This window comes from Cyprinodon variegatus, unplaced genomic scaffold, assembly GCF_000732505.1.
Source record: "Cyprinodon variegatus isolate N-32 unplaced genomic scaffold, C_variegatus-1.0 Scaffold788, whole genome shotgun sequence".
In the NCBI taxonomy this organism is placed as follows: domain Eukaryota; kingdom Metazoa; phylum Chordata; class Actinopteri; order Cyprinodontiformes; family Cyprinodontidae; genus Cyprinodon; species Cyprinodon variegatus.
In genome coordinates, this window is record NW_015151241.1 from 78395 (window position 1) to 95410 (window position 17016).

At 40.4% G+C, this 17016-nt stretch overlaps 1 protein-coding gene across 3 annotated transcripts in view; it reads left to right on the forward strand.

Moving 5' to 3' along the window:
- The first annotated feature begins 2295 nt into the window (after nucleotides 1-2295).
- ipo4 (importin 4) overlaps nucleotides 2296-17016 on the forward strand; it is a 16478-nt gene continuing 1757 nt past the window's right edge. Inside the window, exons 1-29 of one of the 3 annotated variants that reach the window (XM_015396290.1) lie at nucleotides 2296-2663; nucleotides 2894-2980; nucleotides 5754-5833; nucleotides 5939-5980; nucleotides 6074-6203; nucleotides 6290-6469; nucleotides 6568-6633; nucleotides 6744-6845; nucleotides 6928-7011; nucleotides 7241-7399; nucleotides 7484-7537; nucleotides 7624-7733; nucleotides 7812-7920; nucleotides 9681-9819; nucleotides 9933-10046; nucleotides 10396-10509; nucleotides 11618-11741; nucleotides 12023-12134; nucleotides 12214-12356; nucleotides 12439-12516; nucleotides 12641-12698; nucleotides 13556-13661; nucleotides 13744-13937; nucleotides 14061-14111; nucleotides 14262-14387; nucleotides 14515-14741; nucleotides 14822-14954; nucleotides 15043-15303; nucleotides 15943-16424. In XM_015396290.1, the coding sequence (XP_015251776.1) occupies nucleotides 2598-2663; nucleotides 2894-2980; nucleotides 5754-5833; nucleotides 5939-5980; nucleotides 6074-6203; nucleotides 6290-6469; nucleotides 6568-6633; nucleotides 6744-6845; nucleotides 6928-7011; nucleotides 7241-7399; nucleotides 7484-7537; nucleotides 7624-7733; nucleotides 7812-7920; nucleotides 9681-9819; nucleotides 9933-10046; nucleotides 10396-10509; nucleotides 11618-11741; nucleotides 12023-12134; nucleotides 12214-12356; nucleotides 12439-12516; nucleotides 12641-12698; nucleotides 13556-13661; nucleotides 13744-13937; nucleotides 14061-14111; nucleotides 14262-14387; nucleotides 14515-14741; nucleotides 14822-14954; nucleotides 15043-15294 (3240 nt within the window). In that variant the 5' untranslated portion in view covers nucleotides 2296-2597 and the 3' untranslated portion in view covers nucleotides 15295-15303; nucleotides 15943-16424. Of the gene's footprint in view, nucleotides 2664-2893; nucleotides 2981-5753; nucleotides 5834-5938; nucleotides 5981-6073; nucleotides 6204-6289; nucleotides 6470-6567; nucleotides 6634-6743; nucleotides 6846-6927; nucleotides 7012-7240; nucleotides 7400-7483; nucleotides 7538-7623; nucleotides 7734-7811; nucleotides 7921-9680; nucleotides 9820-9932; nucleotides 10047-10395; nucleotides 10510-11617; nucleotides 11742-12022; nucleotides 12135-12213; nucleotides 12357-12438; nucleotides 12517-12640; nucleotides 12699-13555; nucleotides 13662-13743; nucleotides 13938-14060; nucleotides 14112-14261; nucleotides 14388-14514; nucleotides 14742-14821; nucleotides 14955-15042; nucleotides 15304-15942; nucleotides 16425-17016 lie in introns of those variants that run through there. The other 2 variants (XM_015396289.1, XM_015396288.1) reach the window with 2 other exon arrangements.

Consider the following 17016-nt stretch of genomic DNA (forward strand, 5'->3'; position numbering starts at 1 on the left):
AAGTACTTAGTACGTAGTTTGCACTAGTTCTGATATCATGGTTGTGGACATTTATTGATGCTCTTTTTTTTATCCTTGATGTGATGTTCAAAGAATTTCATCATCTTGGTCTAAAACCCGCATACTGACATGTTCTCAGAGAGCACTGCACCAGGCGTTTCCCATTGACCCATTTAATGTTATTTATTCTTTTGTTTATTAAATGAAACCAATGTTGAATACCATCATACCGTAAAATAATCTGAATTATTATAATTGCACTTTGAGTGGTATTTTTTTTTATTTTAAGGAGATCATAGTTATATTATTACATTATTTAATCATGTTCTGGTTCAAATTCAAGGGGTTTTTTAGGAGGGGGCGGGAGAAACACTTTACCAAGCAAAATGGCGGCCCAGCTATTAAAGTTTGGGGAGCATGTAGGCTTAGATGCAACTGCTAGACATCAGAAGGCTTCTGCATTAGGCTCTCTTAATACCTGAGCTAATCTAAAGGCCACATAAAGCCTAAAAGGGTGGTAACTATTGACTCTGCAGGAGGTTTGCGATCATTATTCTCTGCACCTCTGCATCTTCCAAAGTATTACACCACTAACAGTTGATCAGCACTTACACTATTCAGATGAGGCATTTTAATGTGTATTTCATGTTACAAAGACCCATTCTACCAAAGTACCATCCTGGAACCTTCTGAGCTCCTGAGATCGACCCTTTCTTCCACAAATGTTTGCAGAAGCAGTATCTGCATGCTGAGGTGCCAGGTTTCATTAACCTGTGGCCACAAAAAGTGATCAAAACACTTGAGATGGGTAGTTTTTCCAGATTTTTTTATCAGTTGAGTGTGTTTATAATGTATGAATACTTTTCTAAAAACGTGTCTCACATTTACTGATAGAGTTTCACAGGCACCATTTTTTCATAGATATCTAAAGGTCCATATCAGAGGTCACAGATTAGCGGACTGCGGTCCGGATCCGGACCCACCTACTGGCTGATCCAGACCCAACCTGATTTAAAACATTTATAAATTATTGCATATTGCCCGACGATGCTGTCTAATCCCACATTCTCCGTCTCCGCTCCGCTCCAGACCGCCTGTTCAAAGTAAAGCCTACAGCCTCCGCTGTTCCTCCCATCTTCCTCAGAGCTCAAGCAGAGTATGAGCTATATTATCATTAAATTCAGGAGCAAAACATGCATAAAATGAACTCTTAATTTAGTATGACATATTGAAAAAGTCCCCATCATCATCCAGCCATCATATGTTCAGTTCCTGCCCAAATATTTTCATTTTGTTTTGGATTTTTGTAACAGGGATAACTAGGATCGTCCATCATCATATGTTTGTTCTCTGCTTCCGAACTCAGCATCTCTTCATCCAGGCCTGAGATAAGAAGTGTCTTGAAGCTGTGAGAGGCGCTCTTGAGTGTTTTGACTTGATTTAATGAAACTTTTAAGCCTCTTCGTATAAAATAAATATTTTGACCGAGATGAAAAATCTGCTTCCTGGTATGTTGAAGTACAAATAGTTTGCATCCAATCATTTGAAACAAATGGTCTTAGTTTTTGGGATTCCGTAAAAGTTTAAAAAACATCCACTGGACTTGGTTTCCAAGATTTGAAGACGTTTCGCTACCCCTCCAGGAAGCTTTCTCAATTCAAATGTCTGGATCCGCAGTGAGTTTGAGTCTTTATATAGACAAGGCCTTGTATTGCTAGGAAACATGCAAATGGAAGTTTTGGGGAATATATAAGCTCACAAATGAGCCTGGAATGGCTTGAGAATGGCTTTGTCTCCATTCAAACCCAGGTTTAAAGCCTTGCAGGGCAGCCTAAAGCCCACTGCTCTCATTAAGCCATAAAAAACAAACAAAAAAAAACGGTCAATTCAAGTGTTTTATTGAATATGTGAGTCAGGACATTGTCTATATACCAAGCTGAAGAATTGTTGTTCTCTACTTAAAAAAAAAAAATTAGATTTTAAAACGGAAAAATGTTCTATTTTCTTTTTATACATATTTTTTTTATTTAAAAATTCTATTTATTGCATGGATGCATAAAAGCCTCATTTTATTTCAGTGTTAAATTCTGTTTAAAGTAACATATAAATAAAAATGTCTCCGGTCCTTTACTGGATGATGATTTTCTTTATCCGGAGTCCACGGATTTTTAATTGGGCACCCCTGCACTAGACTGTAGCTTAGTGATGCATTTATCCTCCCGTCCAGCCGTTGGTGCTGTTTCCCCATCTAAAAGTGGTTTCTGTCACTTTAATTCGGCTCACATGGAACTCCTGGCCGGTGTTCTGTCCCGCGTGCTGGCTGGCTTTCCAAACGGTCCGAACCGGAGAGTCCAACCTGTCACTTCTACTAAACGGTTTCATACAGACAGACGCGATTTTTCATTTTTTTACATTTCCACCTACAAATTAGCTAGTTAGCTTTCAGAAGAACACAAAAATAGTTTGTTTACATGACTGACGCTCACCCTGCCACTGCCAAAGGACAGAATATCAGCTTTCCTGCCGTGTTTTATACCGACAGTTACACTCTAACGTTCACCTAGAGATAGAAGCGGAGGTTGATCGAAACTATCAGGATGATCGAGGAGCTTGAGCAACTTCTATTACAACTGACACAGCCGGATAATGCCGTTATTCAGCAGGTAACAAGAGAAGCTAGCTCTTTAATTTTTAGCTAGGGTTGAGGGCAGCCAGATAACTGGTAACAGCAGTTAGAAGTTATTGCTCAGGTTATAGAATGGCAGTTTAACTGGCAGACGGTGCTGAAGGGGCTGAATAGTGATACTCTCTGATATCAGTAAATGATTTGTTTAAAGTTGAGTTGGAATAATGAGCTTTGTTGTTAACGACGCCCCCCTTTCCCTTTTTTTAGGCCACAGCCCAGCTGAAACAGGCTTTCAAAGACCCAACCATAATACCAGCCCTGTGTGCTGTCATGAGAGGCTCCCAAAGCCCTGAGGTGAGGCAGGTGGTCAATCTCTCTGCAGGAATCCTCATTTTAACATTTTACTGCTCTTTTCTTAAGCTGTTTTTCTCCTGATCATAACTTTACTTTGATCACACTTGTATTTACGAAAAAAGACGAAAAATTATCTTTGCATATTAAAACATGTATGTAGTGAGATTAATATTTATATATAGGGCAGAGCTTTATACAGGCACAGCTATTGATCACGTTGCTCTTTATCCAGTAAGAAACTTTTGGTTCTGTTTCAGTTAAGTGCTGTAACTTGGATATGAGATGGAAATGTAATCATTTCCTTGTTAAATAAGAATTAATTGTATAAAATGGGATGTAAAGTGTAGCTGCCATCAGAATTAACTCATTTAAATATTTTAATATACAGTTAAAACAAGAGTTAATACCTACTAGTATTAAAATTAAACGTTCAATTATAAATGGATAAAAAAAACTTTCAGTAAATTTATGTTGTTTATGTACATTGGTCAAAAAGCACATTACGTTGAGCCTTGATTATCTCGACAGGAGTAACAATTGGAACTCAATGTCTTTTTTTTTTGTTTTAATAGCTATTTATTGTGGACACGTCTTATAAAGCCCCCAAAAATGCCCTCAGAACTAAGTAGGGAAAGATAAACCCAACTTAGCTCAAGGCAAATATAAAGGTTTACACAAATAAATACAAGTAAAACTAAAGTCGTACCTCATTGGCTGCATAAACTCCAGAGGAATAAAGATCATTTATACAGCTTTTCTCACAAAAACAGTCTTAAAGCTTTCTGATGAAACTTCTTGAAAAACAGTCCCAGTGATACAAAAAAATTGTGTCAATCAATCTTTCCCATGGGCAACAACGTGACATGCGGAACAAAAACATAGGTTCCTCCTTACATTTTAATGTGCCTTTTAATACAAACATAAACAACATAAATTTACTAAAAGGTATTCATTTATGATTGAATGTTTAATTTTGATACTAGTATGTATTAACTCTTTAACTAAATATTAAAATATTGACTGATGGCAGCTACATAAAGGATAATATTATAGATCAATGTATTTGATTCTACAGTTTTTATCTTTACTCTGGCTTGTGTACAGGCCACAATAACTAAGACCAGTGAATGTATTAGACAAATATACATACAAATCTGATATTTGAAGCCTTCTTACTAATTATTTTGGTCAATACGGCTTCCCAGAAGGTTTAGATTTTACAAATTTAGCAAAGTGATTTTTATTTTTTTAGTATGAAATTCTTGAGCTGCCATGTTATGGTCGACTGCACACTTGTGGTAGGAGACTGCTGACCTGACAGTTGTGCTGCAGAGACCTTATTGTCATTGATAACAAAGCTGGCTGTCCAGAGAGATGCATCCAGACATGATGATAGAAAGTTAATGCGAAAGGAAAAATGTTATTAAAGAGGTGCATCATGATTTGCAGCTCAAAAAGTTGCTTCAAGAGCCATTATTACCAAAGTTATGCAGGACATGAACCGTAACTGTTCTATTTTAGCAAACTGGGTTCCTTTAACACCCAAACCTGATCGTCTATCTACAATCATTAATATGAAAGAACATGGTGCTCATATGGCAAGCTTCCAGTACATTCATTATAGGTTATTTAACTTGGTTACAAATGTTCATATTTGAGGTGCACATGTATCATATAATTGTTTCCTGTTGTGTGTAACTTGATACATTATTTGTTAGCCCCCTGTGATTTGTGTTTTTCAAACGACTTGTTTTTGTGGTTCAAAGTGGTTTGGTTGTTCCAGGCATTATTTTCAATAAAGAACTATTCCGCTCTGTATTAAACTATTACAGCTGATTTTGATCACAGGTTTTTGCAGAATGTTTGTAAACTTCAGTCTTTTTATATCTGGAACTGGAAATGGTCCCAGTGACATGATTTTAGACTTTAAATGACATAAATATGTTGCAAAAAAACCCCACTGAGACTGAGTGTCAGAATTCAGTCATTTAGCATCTCACTATATCTGCATGAAGTTAGTTATAGTATATATAGTTATACGTCAGCTTATACACCTAAATTCGACCAATCATATATCAACGGTCATCTGTCAATCACATTTTTTCGGTCATAGCATCTTCATTCATATGTTGCAGCTAATATACGCAATGGTTCAAATAAGAATAATTTCCTTTCCCGTTGAGTTCCGTCCCAGTGTTCACGGGGATGGACGTCTGTGTCTTCTGCAGGCGTAGAGCTAACAGAATTGGCAGCGTTGCGAGGCAAGGGCTCAAACATGTACGGCTGTAAGCCTTCTACACCACACCAAGCTTCTGCCGCCCTGGCGTCCTCTTCCACAACATCTTCGTCCCCGCTTTCCTCCTCTAAATAAAAAATGCATGACGGAGGAGACTCATCCACAACCTCCCACACAAAACTCTCCTCCTTTTGCACGTTTCCTCTGTCCATAGCGTTCTTTTACAGTGTCGTTTCTAAGTCACCAATTTAGTGCTACTTGATCCGAATGTAATTTCCCATTGGGAACCTACTAGCACTAAGTTGCCAACTGCTTAGCAAGATTCTTCCGATACACCGTCTACAACCAAGTATGCTTGCGAACCTTTCACCACAATAATCCCGCCCCCTTGATAAAGGACCAATCACATTCACTTTATTCACTTTTGTAAAGTCGCGCACAACTCAGGAGAATTCGGAAATGCAACGGTTGGAACAGCCGCTTCCCTACGACTTTAAGATAGAGCTTTGAAATGTCTGTTTTTCTGCTTGTATGAAGATTCGCCAGTCAGCTGCAGTATTGCTGAGGTTAAGAGTGAGGAAACATTGGAATAAGATCAGCCCTGATGACAGAGAGAGGTCAGCTTCTATTTCTCTTTACAACAAACATCTGTCAAGTGGTCATACTAGAATCAACATCATATAGGTCAGGTTGTGACTGTGTTGTCTCGTCTTTTCTTACAGCCTCAAAGCTGTTGTACTTCAAGCCTTCACCACAGAAACAGAGTAAGCAGTATGATGAACCTTAATGTTTCTCAGAAATAAATCATCTATTTTACTATAAGCTAGCTAACTGCTGTTTCTCCTGACGTGTTGCAGACACAAGGTGCAGCACTCTCTCTCCCAGCTGTGTGCAGCTATGGTGAAGCATGAAACACCGGACCGCTGGCCAGCTCTGCTGCAGCTTCTCAACCAGTCAACCAAAAGCACAAATCCCCATGACAGACAGGTGCCCACCAACAGCTTTAGTTTCCATTAACTGAGCTGGTCTGTTCTGTAGTTTAAGGTTTGGTCTCCTCTCTCTTGCTCTGATAGGTTGGCCTCCTGCTGCTGAATAAGGTTATAGAGTCCAACCCTGAACCTTTCAAGCCTCACTACTGCCAGCTGCTGCAGCTGTTCAACACTTTGCTGCAGGACTACAACAACCCCACAGCGCTGTACTACTGCATCCTCACCCTAAATGCCATGGTGATTTACACCGGCACTGCAGAGGTGGTGAGCATGCGACACCGTTCTCCTCCTAGGATCAGTCAGTGTGAGGATTTAAACCGGTCAGCAGTTAATAACCATGGCAACACTTTACTGTTCTGCAGAAGGAAATGCGCGCCATCGTTCCCAGTCTGATCGATGCTCTAAAACACCTCATCAAGGCAAATCAGGTAACTTCTACTCTGCATATTTACTGCTTGACTGAGCTTTTCCAGACAAAGTCTGTGGTGGATCTATAAGATATTTGAACTCATTTGGTTTGGGACAATCATCTGCTCAGGAGCAAGCCACCGAAGCAATGGAGGTGCTCATTGAGCTCATGGAGATTGAAGTGACCATCATAGTTCCACACATTACAGACATCGTCCACTTCTGCCTGGCGGTCAGATGATTTTAATTCTTAAAGAGCTCAGAAAACTTTAAAGAATGAAAGGAGAATTTCTCTCATGAATGTTTATGTTCAGGTGGGCAGTGACACCACATTGAATGACGCTCTACGCGTGAAGGCACTCTCCTGTATCACCTTCCTCATCAAGCTGAAGAGTAAAGTAGGTGGAACCCCCACCCCCACCATAAAGCAGGAAGAACTGATTTTAAATATTTGTTTCAGAAACTCTATATACATGCCACATCTGTCAGATTTTTTTGTGATAACCTTTTACATCATTCCCTTTACAACTATAATACTTTTTTTTTTACATTTTTAAATAAGATATTATTCAGATAAAAAGACTTCTACTTTATCTAATATCCTAATTTCTTTGTTGCTTCTTGCAGTCGGTGTTGAGACTGAAGCTGCTGGGTCCCATCCTGCAGAACCTTTTTCCCATTTTGACTGCAGCGCCCTCTCCTGGCCAGCATGATCCAGACGACGAGGAGGAGGAGGATGATGTTGAGCCCAGTGAAAGCGATAACCCCAAACACAGCGCTGCTCAGGTGGAGACGACTTATCTCATCCTTTTTATATGGGAGGGAGTTTTAAAAGCTTGAATTTGATGAGATGTTTGTGTTTTATCCCAGATGATCGACACTATGGCGCTCCATATGCCTCCAGAGAAACTCTTTCATCACCTTGTAAGTCATTGAGATGTTCATTATTATTTCAATATTGTAGTTTTTACTCCTGGATCTGGTTTCTGATAAGTCCTTTGCTGTGTTAGCTTCCCCTCACTAAGGCCTGCCTAACCAGCCAGGATCCTTATCAAAAGAAGGGTGGTCTCGTGTGTCTTGCTGTGCTGGCTGAGGGATGTGCAGACTACCTTTGCTCCAAGTATGTTAGGACATAGGAAATGCACAGACTGTTAAACTAATTTAGAGCATAGCCTAATCAGATCTGTGTTTTTGTTAGGATGCTCCAGTCAGTGCTGCAGACTGTCTGCCAGAGTCTCTCTGACAGCAATAGGCTGGTGCGCAGCGCTGCCCTTTTTGCTCTGGGACAATTCTCTGAACATTTGCAGGTGAGTCACAAATGCATGGAAGATGTTCCTTTATCAGGTTCAACCACCCAGTGAGTCATATTGTTCTAATAGATCAATTTGATCATGTTAAATGGAAGGACATGGTACTTTACAGAGGAGAACAACAAAGAAGAAAATTAACTGCACAATGTTTATTTAATGTGCAAAAAAAAAAAAAAAATGTATCAGTGTGTGCCAAATAAAACCAAGATGTCAGACTGTGCCATCTGATATTGAATCAAATTAAAAAAGAATTTGAATGCAGTTTTACCTTCCCAGATGCAGAATATTACAAATATGTCAGCCAGCTGGATTATACGGTCACTCAAAAGAACCAAGATTAGCTGTATCTTAAATCCCAAAGCATGAGCACAATTTAAAAAAGCTGAATGACATATTTAAGAGTTCTATCAATGTCTATTTAATTAATGCAGTAAAAATGTTGGGTAACATTTCCTTAATTCTGTAGTGCATCAAAGTCTAATCCAGGTGCATAAAGAAATAATCCAAAAAGAAGGACTACTTTTATTTCCTTTGGTTTAATCTTGATAATGGAGAGCAATATCTCTCTCTGGTTTCTAATTGGCGTGAAATCTGAAGATGCAGGTGTTTGCTGCGTAGCAAACCAATTCATTCATAAATGAAAGGCGTATTACTTGTTCATTCTTATTTATGCAGAGTGCTATTTCTGTTAGTTCAGTGTTGCAGATGATTCTAACACCAGATTGATGTCATTTTATACCTACCAGTATTTACATTACACACATTAAATATCATAATTTGCTTTCATGTATACTGTTAAACAGAGCCAGTGTGGTAAATCTTTATTAGGTTTTTCATTTATTAGCAGTTTCCACAGTTACTATGATTTCTCTATTAATTTGCAACATTCTGGCTGTTTTTTGTGTTTTTATTGCAAATACTTCTCTTCTGTAGATCAGAACAAGTCCTGGAAATATATTGCCTTGTATTCATCTTCTCTGATGTTGAAGTTAATCTCCAGAAGAATTTCTATAGGCAAAATTGAGACAAAAATTCAAAAAACATTTTTTATACATGTATTGCTTTGCTCTATTGAAACCTCATGGGTTAAGCTAATACATTCTCCATTGTATCAGTAATAGTATATCCAGATGCGTATCGAATCAACCTTAGTGGTGGAGATTTAATTCCTAATATCGACGTCTAATTTTCAATCTGAAACAGCTGGAAAATATGTAAATAAAATAAAAACACAAAAGAGAAATCAAAATGCAATAAATTAAACTAAAACTTAAAACTTGGTGAACAGATGGAATATTATTAATTAACAGTGACACGTAGATGTGGACGTTTAGGTAATAGTACTAGTCTTTCCATTGGGTTTAGAGGGATGCTGCTTAACTCTTGACCATGTTCTTTAGCTGCTGATGTCTTGTCTACATTTTTAACATGAAATCTGGAGAATCAGGTGAATTGTTCACCTAGTGTTTGTATTAATCTAAGGCGTTTGTTTTTAGTATTTAAAGATGCATCAAGTTTCTCTGAAGGTCGATCATTTAAGCTTTAGTTTTTCTCTTGATTGAGAAGAGTGCTCTATGCCATTAAACTAATAAAATTGGGCAAAAATTGGATTTACTAAACTTAATTCATCTGAAAACACAGTAACAGGTGTAACATCAGCCTGGTGATGAAATCCATTACCTCTAAGTTGTTTTGGAAATGTTTGAGATGATTGAATAATAAATGTCCAATTTTGTTTGTCAACCTGTGGCTTTTAGCCAGAGATCAGTAAGTACTGTGCAGAGGTGATGCCTTTACTGCTGGAATACCTTTCATCCCTAAATGAAGAATCGAGGAACTCGATCTGCCATGTCACCAAAGCTTTTTATGCCCTGGAAAGCTTCACAGAGAACCTGGGTAAGAACAGTTATCACCCTTAACGGCTGCTGATTGCAGAGTTACTTTGTTTCCTAATCTGACGCACCATTTATTTACTAAAAGCTCCGGTTTTATTATTTTTCTTTCAACAGGATCTGATATTGAGCCATATCTTCCCACCTTGATGCACACCATGTTGTCTGCTCTCAACAATGCAGAACACTTGAAAATAAAGGAGCTGGCTGTGTCTGCTATAGGAGCCATTGGTGAGGAATTATTCAGTCAGACTTTCTGAAACAGAAATGGCATGAAAACAAACTTTAAAACACTTTGCAATGAAAACCTGCCTTATAGCAAGTAATATAGTTTGTACATTTTACACTTCTCTAATCAGTAATGTTTATGGTCTCTGTACCTGTGATATCTTTCCTGATTTTGAACTGATGTGAATAAAAAAAGAAGTCCTTAAACTAACCTTTAGGTCTGTAAAGATGCATAAGTAGTGGGAAATCACATTATTAAAACGTGTGCCAGACATTTTGTGATCTACCACAAAGTTTTTAGACATTATAATCTTAAGGGAGATTTAATTGTTTTTTTTTTTCTATTTTTTAGCTAATGCGGCCAAGGAGTTGCTGGTTCCATATTTCCCTCCAGTGATTGAAAGCCTGAAACGTTTCCTCGTGGCCACCACAGATGACATGATGCCCTTGCAGAACCAGTCCCTTGGTAAACAAACCTGCTTTGCTTTAATGTTTCTAACCCAACAAAGATGCAAACAAACTCATGTTGTGACGGTTGTACAAGTTTAATTAATTTAGTTTTAGTTTCTTTTTTTTTACTGGGTGTTTGTCACTGTTTTAGCGGTGCCAGTCAGGTATCCCTCCTGACAAGTAGGATAAACATATATATATTTTTGAACCAGTCACACAAGGATCATACACTTCTGTGTGTAGACCCTTTCAAATAATGAATGAAAACTTTTCACAAATAGACCAACAAAAAATTAGGCTTAATAGTACTTGTATTTCAAAAAGAAAAATAAATATATAGCCTTAAAAAAATAATCACCAAATTCTTCCCCACAAAATAAATGTCCATTTTTATCCAAGGTAGAAGGATTCCAATATAAATTACCCCACAGCAAGAGCTGTGAATAAACAAGAGAAAGAAAAGAAAAAAAACAAAAAAAAAAACATAAGAGCCTATACACAACAAAACAAACAAACATAGAATGGACTTACAGGTCAGATGAAAAACAAATCTTGTTCAGAGGCAGGAGCTGGAACAGGTTTTCTGTTGTTGGTTTCACTAGATGAATATATTTAAAATGTATTTTATTTTTTGTAACGGGGCAAAATTATTAATTTATATTTTCCGTAAGTATAGCACTTATGGAGGATCTTTAACTGTGACGTCACCGGCTTCCGGGTAATTGTGGTGACACGTCGGCACGGCGGGAGCACAGAATGAAGTTTGTTTGATTTTCTCCTTTTTGTAAATGATCAGTGGTATCCAGAACAGAGGCAAAAATACTGAAAGCAGGGATTAAACGGCCTCGGACAGACTTTGTTACTGGTTCACAGAACGGAATATGCAGACGTAGTAGCAGCAGTTGTTTCTGTTACGCTGTCTGCTGAGACACTGACATCATTAAACTTGAACAGCGGACCAATCAGGTAAGTGCGTATTCAGTGGGCGTAAAGAAGGCGTGTCTTGAGCTGTGAAGAAGCAGGAGGATTTATGAATAACGGTGCAGCCAGCTCTGTGCAACAAGCAGGTTGTCACCATGTGAATGCCAGTATAGAGGATGATCCTTCCTTGTTTCTGTTTGCAGATACTCTTTCGGTTCTGGCCCGCACTATTGGCAAAGACGTGTTCAGTCCTCTTGCTCCAGAATGCATTCAGCTAGGCCTCAACCTGACTGATGCCATCGACGATCCAGACCTGAGACGATGCACGTAGGTCATTAGTTCTATTATTGGGGCCCACTGAACATTTATTGATGTGAATAGAGAGCAGATATTATAGGTTTATACTTCCTCCTGCTCCTTTTCATTCACAATTTATTTTCAATATTTAGTGAATGAAATAAATATTTGAATTGAATAATGTTGACATGCACTAATTCAAATTATCTGATTGTGATTTTTTTATTTAATTGTTTTGGGTCATGGTTAAACCCTGAAAGGATTTCTGCGCTACAGGTTGTTTTTTTTTCTTCTTCTGTCTTTACGATCAGGTATGGTCTTTATTCGGCCGTGTCCACAGTCTGCCCTGAAAGCCTGACTCCTCACCTCACCGCCATAACGACTGTGATGCAGCTCGCCCTGAAATCCAAAGAAGGAATCATGGTACAAAGCACACACACAGCCACACATGCATCCCGCTGCAGGTATTCTTTGCATTAAATTTAAAACTAATAATTTCCAGGCCCACCTTGAAGAGGACAAGACCTTTGTTCTGCTTGATGATGAGGATGAGGATGATGACGACGATGCAAACAAAGAAGGGAAGGAGGCTGAAGAGGACCCCTTGGAAGATGAATCAGAGACAGATGTCCATGACGTAGCAGGGTGGGTTCTGCTTCTTGTCATGCTGCCATCGGGTCCTGCTGCTCAGGAGGGGATCACTACCATGCAGCTTGGTTTGTTACAGGTTCAGTGTGGAAAACGCCTACATCAATGAGAAGGAGGATGCCTGTGACGCCCTGGGAGAGATCGCCTTAAGCACAGGGTAGCTCATTTCCATTTCCTTCTGTACCTTTTTAAATATTTAATTTCATTTTTCCCTAAACGCAGAATTCTGGGGGCATTTGTGTGGAATATTTATCTCTTGTTGTTCTGGGTTCTCCTCACAGTGTTGCCTTCCAGCCTTTCCTGGAATCCAGTTTCCAGCAGGTCCTTGAGATGACAGAAGTAAGTCCCTGTGATCATGTGATGGTCATGCTGTGTCACAGCAGGTCTATGTTATCATCCATTACCTTCTGTTTACTCGTATCCTGTTAAGATTTGAGGGTGGAGTCTGTCCCAGCTAATAGAGGGTGAGGGTCCCCTTACAAACTAACCTATAGAGACATTGTCATGCATATTTAACACTTAAATAAGAAGGGAAGGAAATAGCTTTTGACATACAGGACTGTGTTAGCATTTTCCTTTATTATTTTAGGTCATGTACAGGAAGCGCTACAATAAAATGGTTTAAGATCCTGTTTTAATATATATTTTTATGCGTTTCATCCTTTATTAAAATCAAAACTCAAAATACAGCAGAGAAGGAACCTGTTGTGTTCAGTTCTTCTGGAAGTGTGCATCAGTTTACATTGAGCTCTGGTTTACAGATGCAGTGCAGCTCTTTAGCAGCATACATCTAAAACCAGGTTAGAACCAGACTTACTGGACTTCATGTTGTCTTTTTAAATTTGAAAACATGTCAGACTTGTAATCAGGCTGATATCTGTAAGGCAAAGACATTTTTAGTGTAATACATTAAAAGTTCATACTTAGATCACATTTCAATGCACTCTTAATAAGGTTGCTGGGGCTTTTTAAACAGAATCAGGTCCACAGAATGACAGATCCTCCGCCATACTTAAGTGTATCCAACAATTTTGTTTTCACCATTATTTATGAACATCAGATGTATTTCCTTTAGCTGCCGTTTTGTCCAGCTTTGTATTCCTCAGGTGATCCTACATGATTTTTTTTTTGTATTTGGGCTGCCATGTTGGGATTTGCTCTGAACAGCCCTACTGCTATGTTCCTTCCATCCACAGTTTCCTCATGAGGACGTCCGCAGGGCAGCGCTGGGTGCTCTGGGTCAGTTCTGTCAAGCTCAGCACAAAGTTTGGACTGAGAATCCCTCTGAGATCAACCACCAGGGTAATACTGGATGTTATTAGGTTAACACGCGCTCCCTGCTCTACTCATTAAGATTGACATTCCTTGCTTTTCCCCATCCCAGCCCTGCTGAACATGCTGAACGTGGTGCTGCCACGCTTGGTGTCAGCTGTGCGAACCGACCGGGAGCGGCAGGTTGTAATGGGCGTCCTGGAAACCATTAACGGTGTGGTCAAGTCCTGTAAGGAGGAAGTTTTCAGAAATCCATCCCACCTCAAAGAGATCAGCCTTCTCATCCGTGATGTGCTCAGGAAGAAGGTGGGTGGAAGAGCGGTGGGCTTTGCTCATCCTGTCTTTAAACTAAATATAGTGGTAAAAAAGACGAAATAAAGAATCTTATTGAAATAACATCCTTTGTTTGCTCTCTGGGGGCCATATTAGACCATTTGCCAAGGCAGCGGCAACGATGAAACTGATGATGAAGACCAACAGGTACTTCCACCATCATTGTTCTCAACTGATAAATACATGCTGGATTTGGAGCATTTTTCTTTTTAGCATTTCTTTATATTTTCCCCACATGCTGACAGTCCAAATGCTGTCTTTACACTGAAAGAGATGCTGATTCACTGTTTGTTTCAGGCAGAGTATGACGCTATGCTGCAGGAGTATGCAGGAGAAGGGATTCCTTTGGTGACCTCTAGTGTTCCTGCAGACCAGTTTGCACCTTACCTTCATGATCTGCTGCCGCTGCTCATGAACAAAACTGTGAGTCTGAAAGCATTGCGGTGCACCACCGAAGTTCACACTTTATCTAGGATTCCACCTAGAAAATGGGTGAAATTTATTTTATAACTGCTGATAGTTTTGCTAATATTCTTTATCATCTTTAAAGAAATCCACCTGCACCGTGGCTGACCGGTCCTTTTCTATTGGGACGATTGGAGAAATCCTCCACGCTCTGGTGAACGTGTCGGGAGGCAGGGGGTTGGCAGGCCGGCTGTCCAATGGTCTGCTCCCTGTGCTGGTTGCTGGAGTGAAGGACCAAGATGCTGAGGTTCGAAATAACAGCGTATTTGGGCTGGGCTGCCTGGCCCAGGCAGCTGGTCCGCTCATCGCGTCGTATCCTTTTAAGCTTTGCTGTCTTATTGGATTCTGCATGCCGTACATGTCAAGTGGACCCTTAACTAAATGCCACACAGAGATTATCCCATGATGCTTTCAGTGTTTTCAAAAATGTTGGCCAAGGAGTATGACCTGAGGGTGAGGGACAACCTGTGTGCTGCCCTCTGCAGGATGATCATGAGTAACAAGGATGCTGTTCCTCTGGACCAGGTTGGTTCCACCTTGGTACTGTTAGCAAGCCCTGCTTCAAATTCATGCAGAAAACCAACAAACATACATTGGATGTTGTAAATTCTAGGTCCTGCCTGCTGTGGTGTCAAATCTTCCACTTAAAGAGGATCAGGAGGAGAACCAGACAGTGTTTACCTGCCTGACTATGATCTACAAACACACTCCTGTCCTGGTAACGTACAAAGCTGCTTTCAGTTCCCACTCAGCCTCTAGAACAGGAAGTAGTTCTCATCAGAAAATAAACTCTTCATTGTGGAATTTTACTGCCTGCAATGACCTGAAGCAACCCCCCCCCTCTGAGTTACTGGACTTATTTTAGTGTCCAATCATAAGCCCCATTTACACTACCCTTGAAAAACCGATCCAGCCAAGCTCAGTTTTGACGACCGTTCACACGTCACACTTATCTCGGTTATCTCGACTCCTCGCCTCCTAGTGACGATGTGCGGTATTACTGCTAGGATTGAAGGAGGGACTCAAGCAGCTGGTGGCGGTAATGCACCAAACGCTGTTTGTCAACCGCCGTAAAACCCAAGAAGAAGAAGACGAAGGAGGAGGGAATCAAGCAAATCAAAATGGCGGCGCCCGTCACATTCAGAAAGTTATGCTTGATTATTATTGCTGTACTTCCGTGTTTGCGGTGGGTCAGGCGAAGACGGCAACCTTGCGCGGATGTACTTGAGAAAGTCGGCTTTTGGGAAGCCGACTTTCTGGAATGGAGTGTGAATCGGCATGTTCAGCCAGTCGGCGATGACGCGTTCTGCTCATGCGCTCTTGTTATCAGAGAACCGAGCCAGGAAAAAACCGAGCCGAACCCACCTCGGGAACTGGTCTGCAGTTAGCGCGGTCCGGTTATGTCTATCTCGGTTCAGTTCAGGTTGTTTCCGTTCACACACGACAAGTTATCTCAGTTACTGAGCTCGGACCGGTCTCGGCTCAGTTTTTTAAGGGTAGTGTAAACGGGGTAATATAGGTCTTAATGATCAGCCATTTGTTTGTAAACCCAAAACATCGGTCATCTACCTGCATGCGTCACAGCTGAATGTTCTTTAAGCCCAATGGTTTGCTCAGCATGGCGAACACTTTTTAAAAACATTTTTACAGATGAGCTTCAGTTTCTGGTTCAGTTTACTTTCATCTAGCTGATTCTCAACCTTCTTATTTTAAAATGAGATTCAGTGGCTCCTAATCTGAGATCATAGTCGAGCTGGAAAAGGAGTAGAGTGGCTTCTCTGGGTTGGGCAGGATGTACTTCCCCTAGTGGAAGAGTTTAAGTATCTTGGAGTGTTATTCACAAATCACGGTGCGAGTTCACAGTTCACGATGTTTGATCTCACACTGTGCGACCCGACGCTCTGATGCGATCTACCTGCTCACACTGTACGTCTCAAAACCATGTCGTACTCGGCTCCACAGTGAGATGGAGCTACTTGGACTCATCTATCCAGAAGCCAAACCAGTAGAAGAGGAATATGAAGCTCACTAGAGTCAAATGTGCTGCCTTGACAATTCGTGCAGATTTGTGCTGAAAGCCCTAAAAAGAGACCATGTATTTGGACAAAGACATGGCTGAGCAAACGTGGCTACTACAGTCTGTCAATTTTACAGAAAGAACTCCATTTCACTCGCACCCACACCATGCTTCTGTGTTTCCATCTGAGAGGAAGAAGAAGAATCCTTCTTTGCCCACTGACTGGTTTGGGCACGATGGTTGACTGAAAATCAACTTGATTTTCTCCCGACCTCAGGAATCCTGATCGGGAGGTGGTCGTGAGAGGCTGATCGCCCCTGATTACCCACCTGTACACTACACGACGCTCAACGCACGATCAGGCTGAAAGTCAGGCCGATAGAAAATTCTCGCACGACTGGAAAGTTGCCCCGAAAAGGGCAAAAAATTGCACAGTGTAAGCTCGGCTTTAGAGATGGGGTGAGGAGCTCAGTCATCCAGGGAGGAGAGTAGAGCTGCTGCTCCTCCACATCGAGAGGAGCCAGTTGAGGTGGCTCGCTCAGGCATCTGGTTAGGATGCCTCCTGGACGC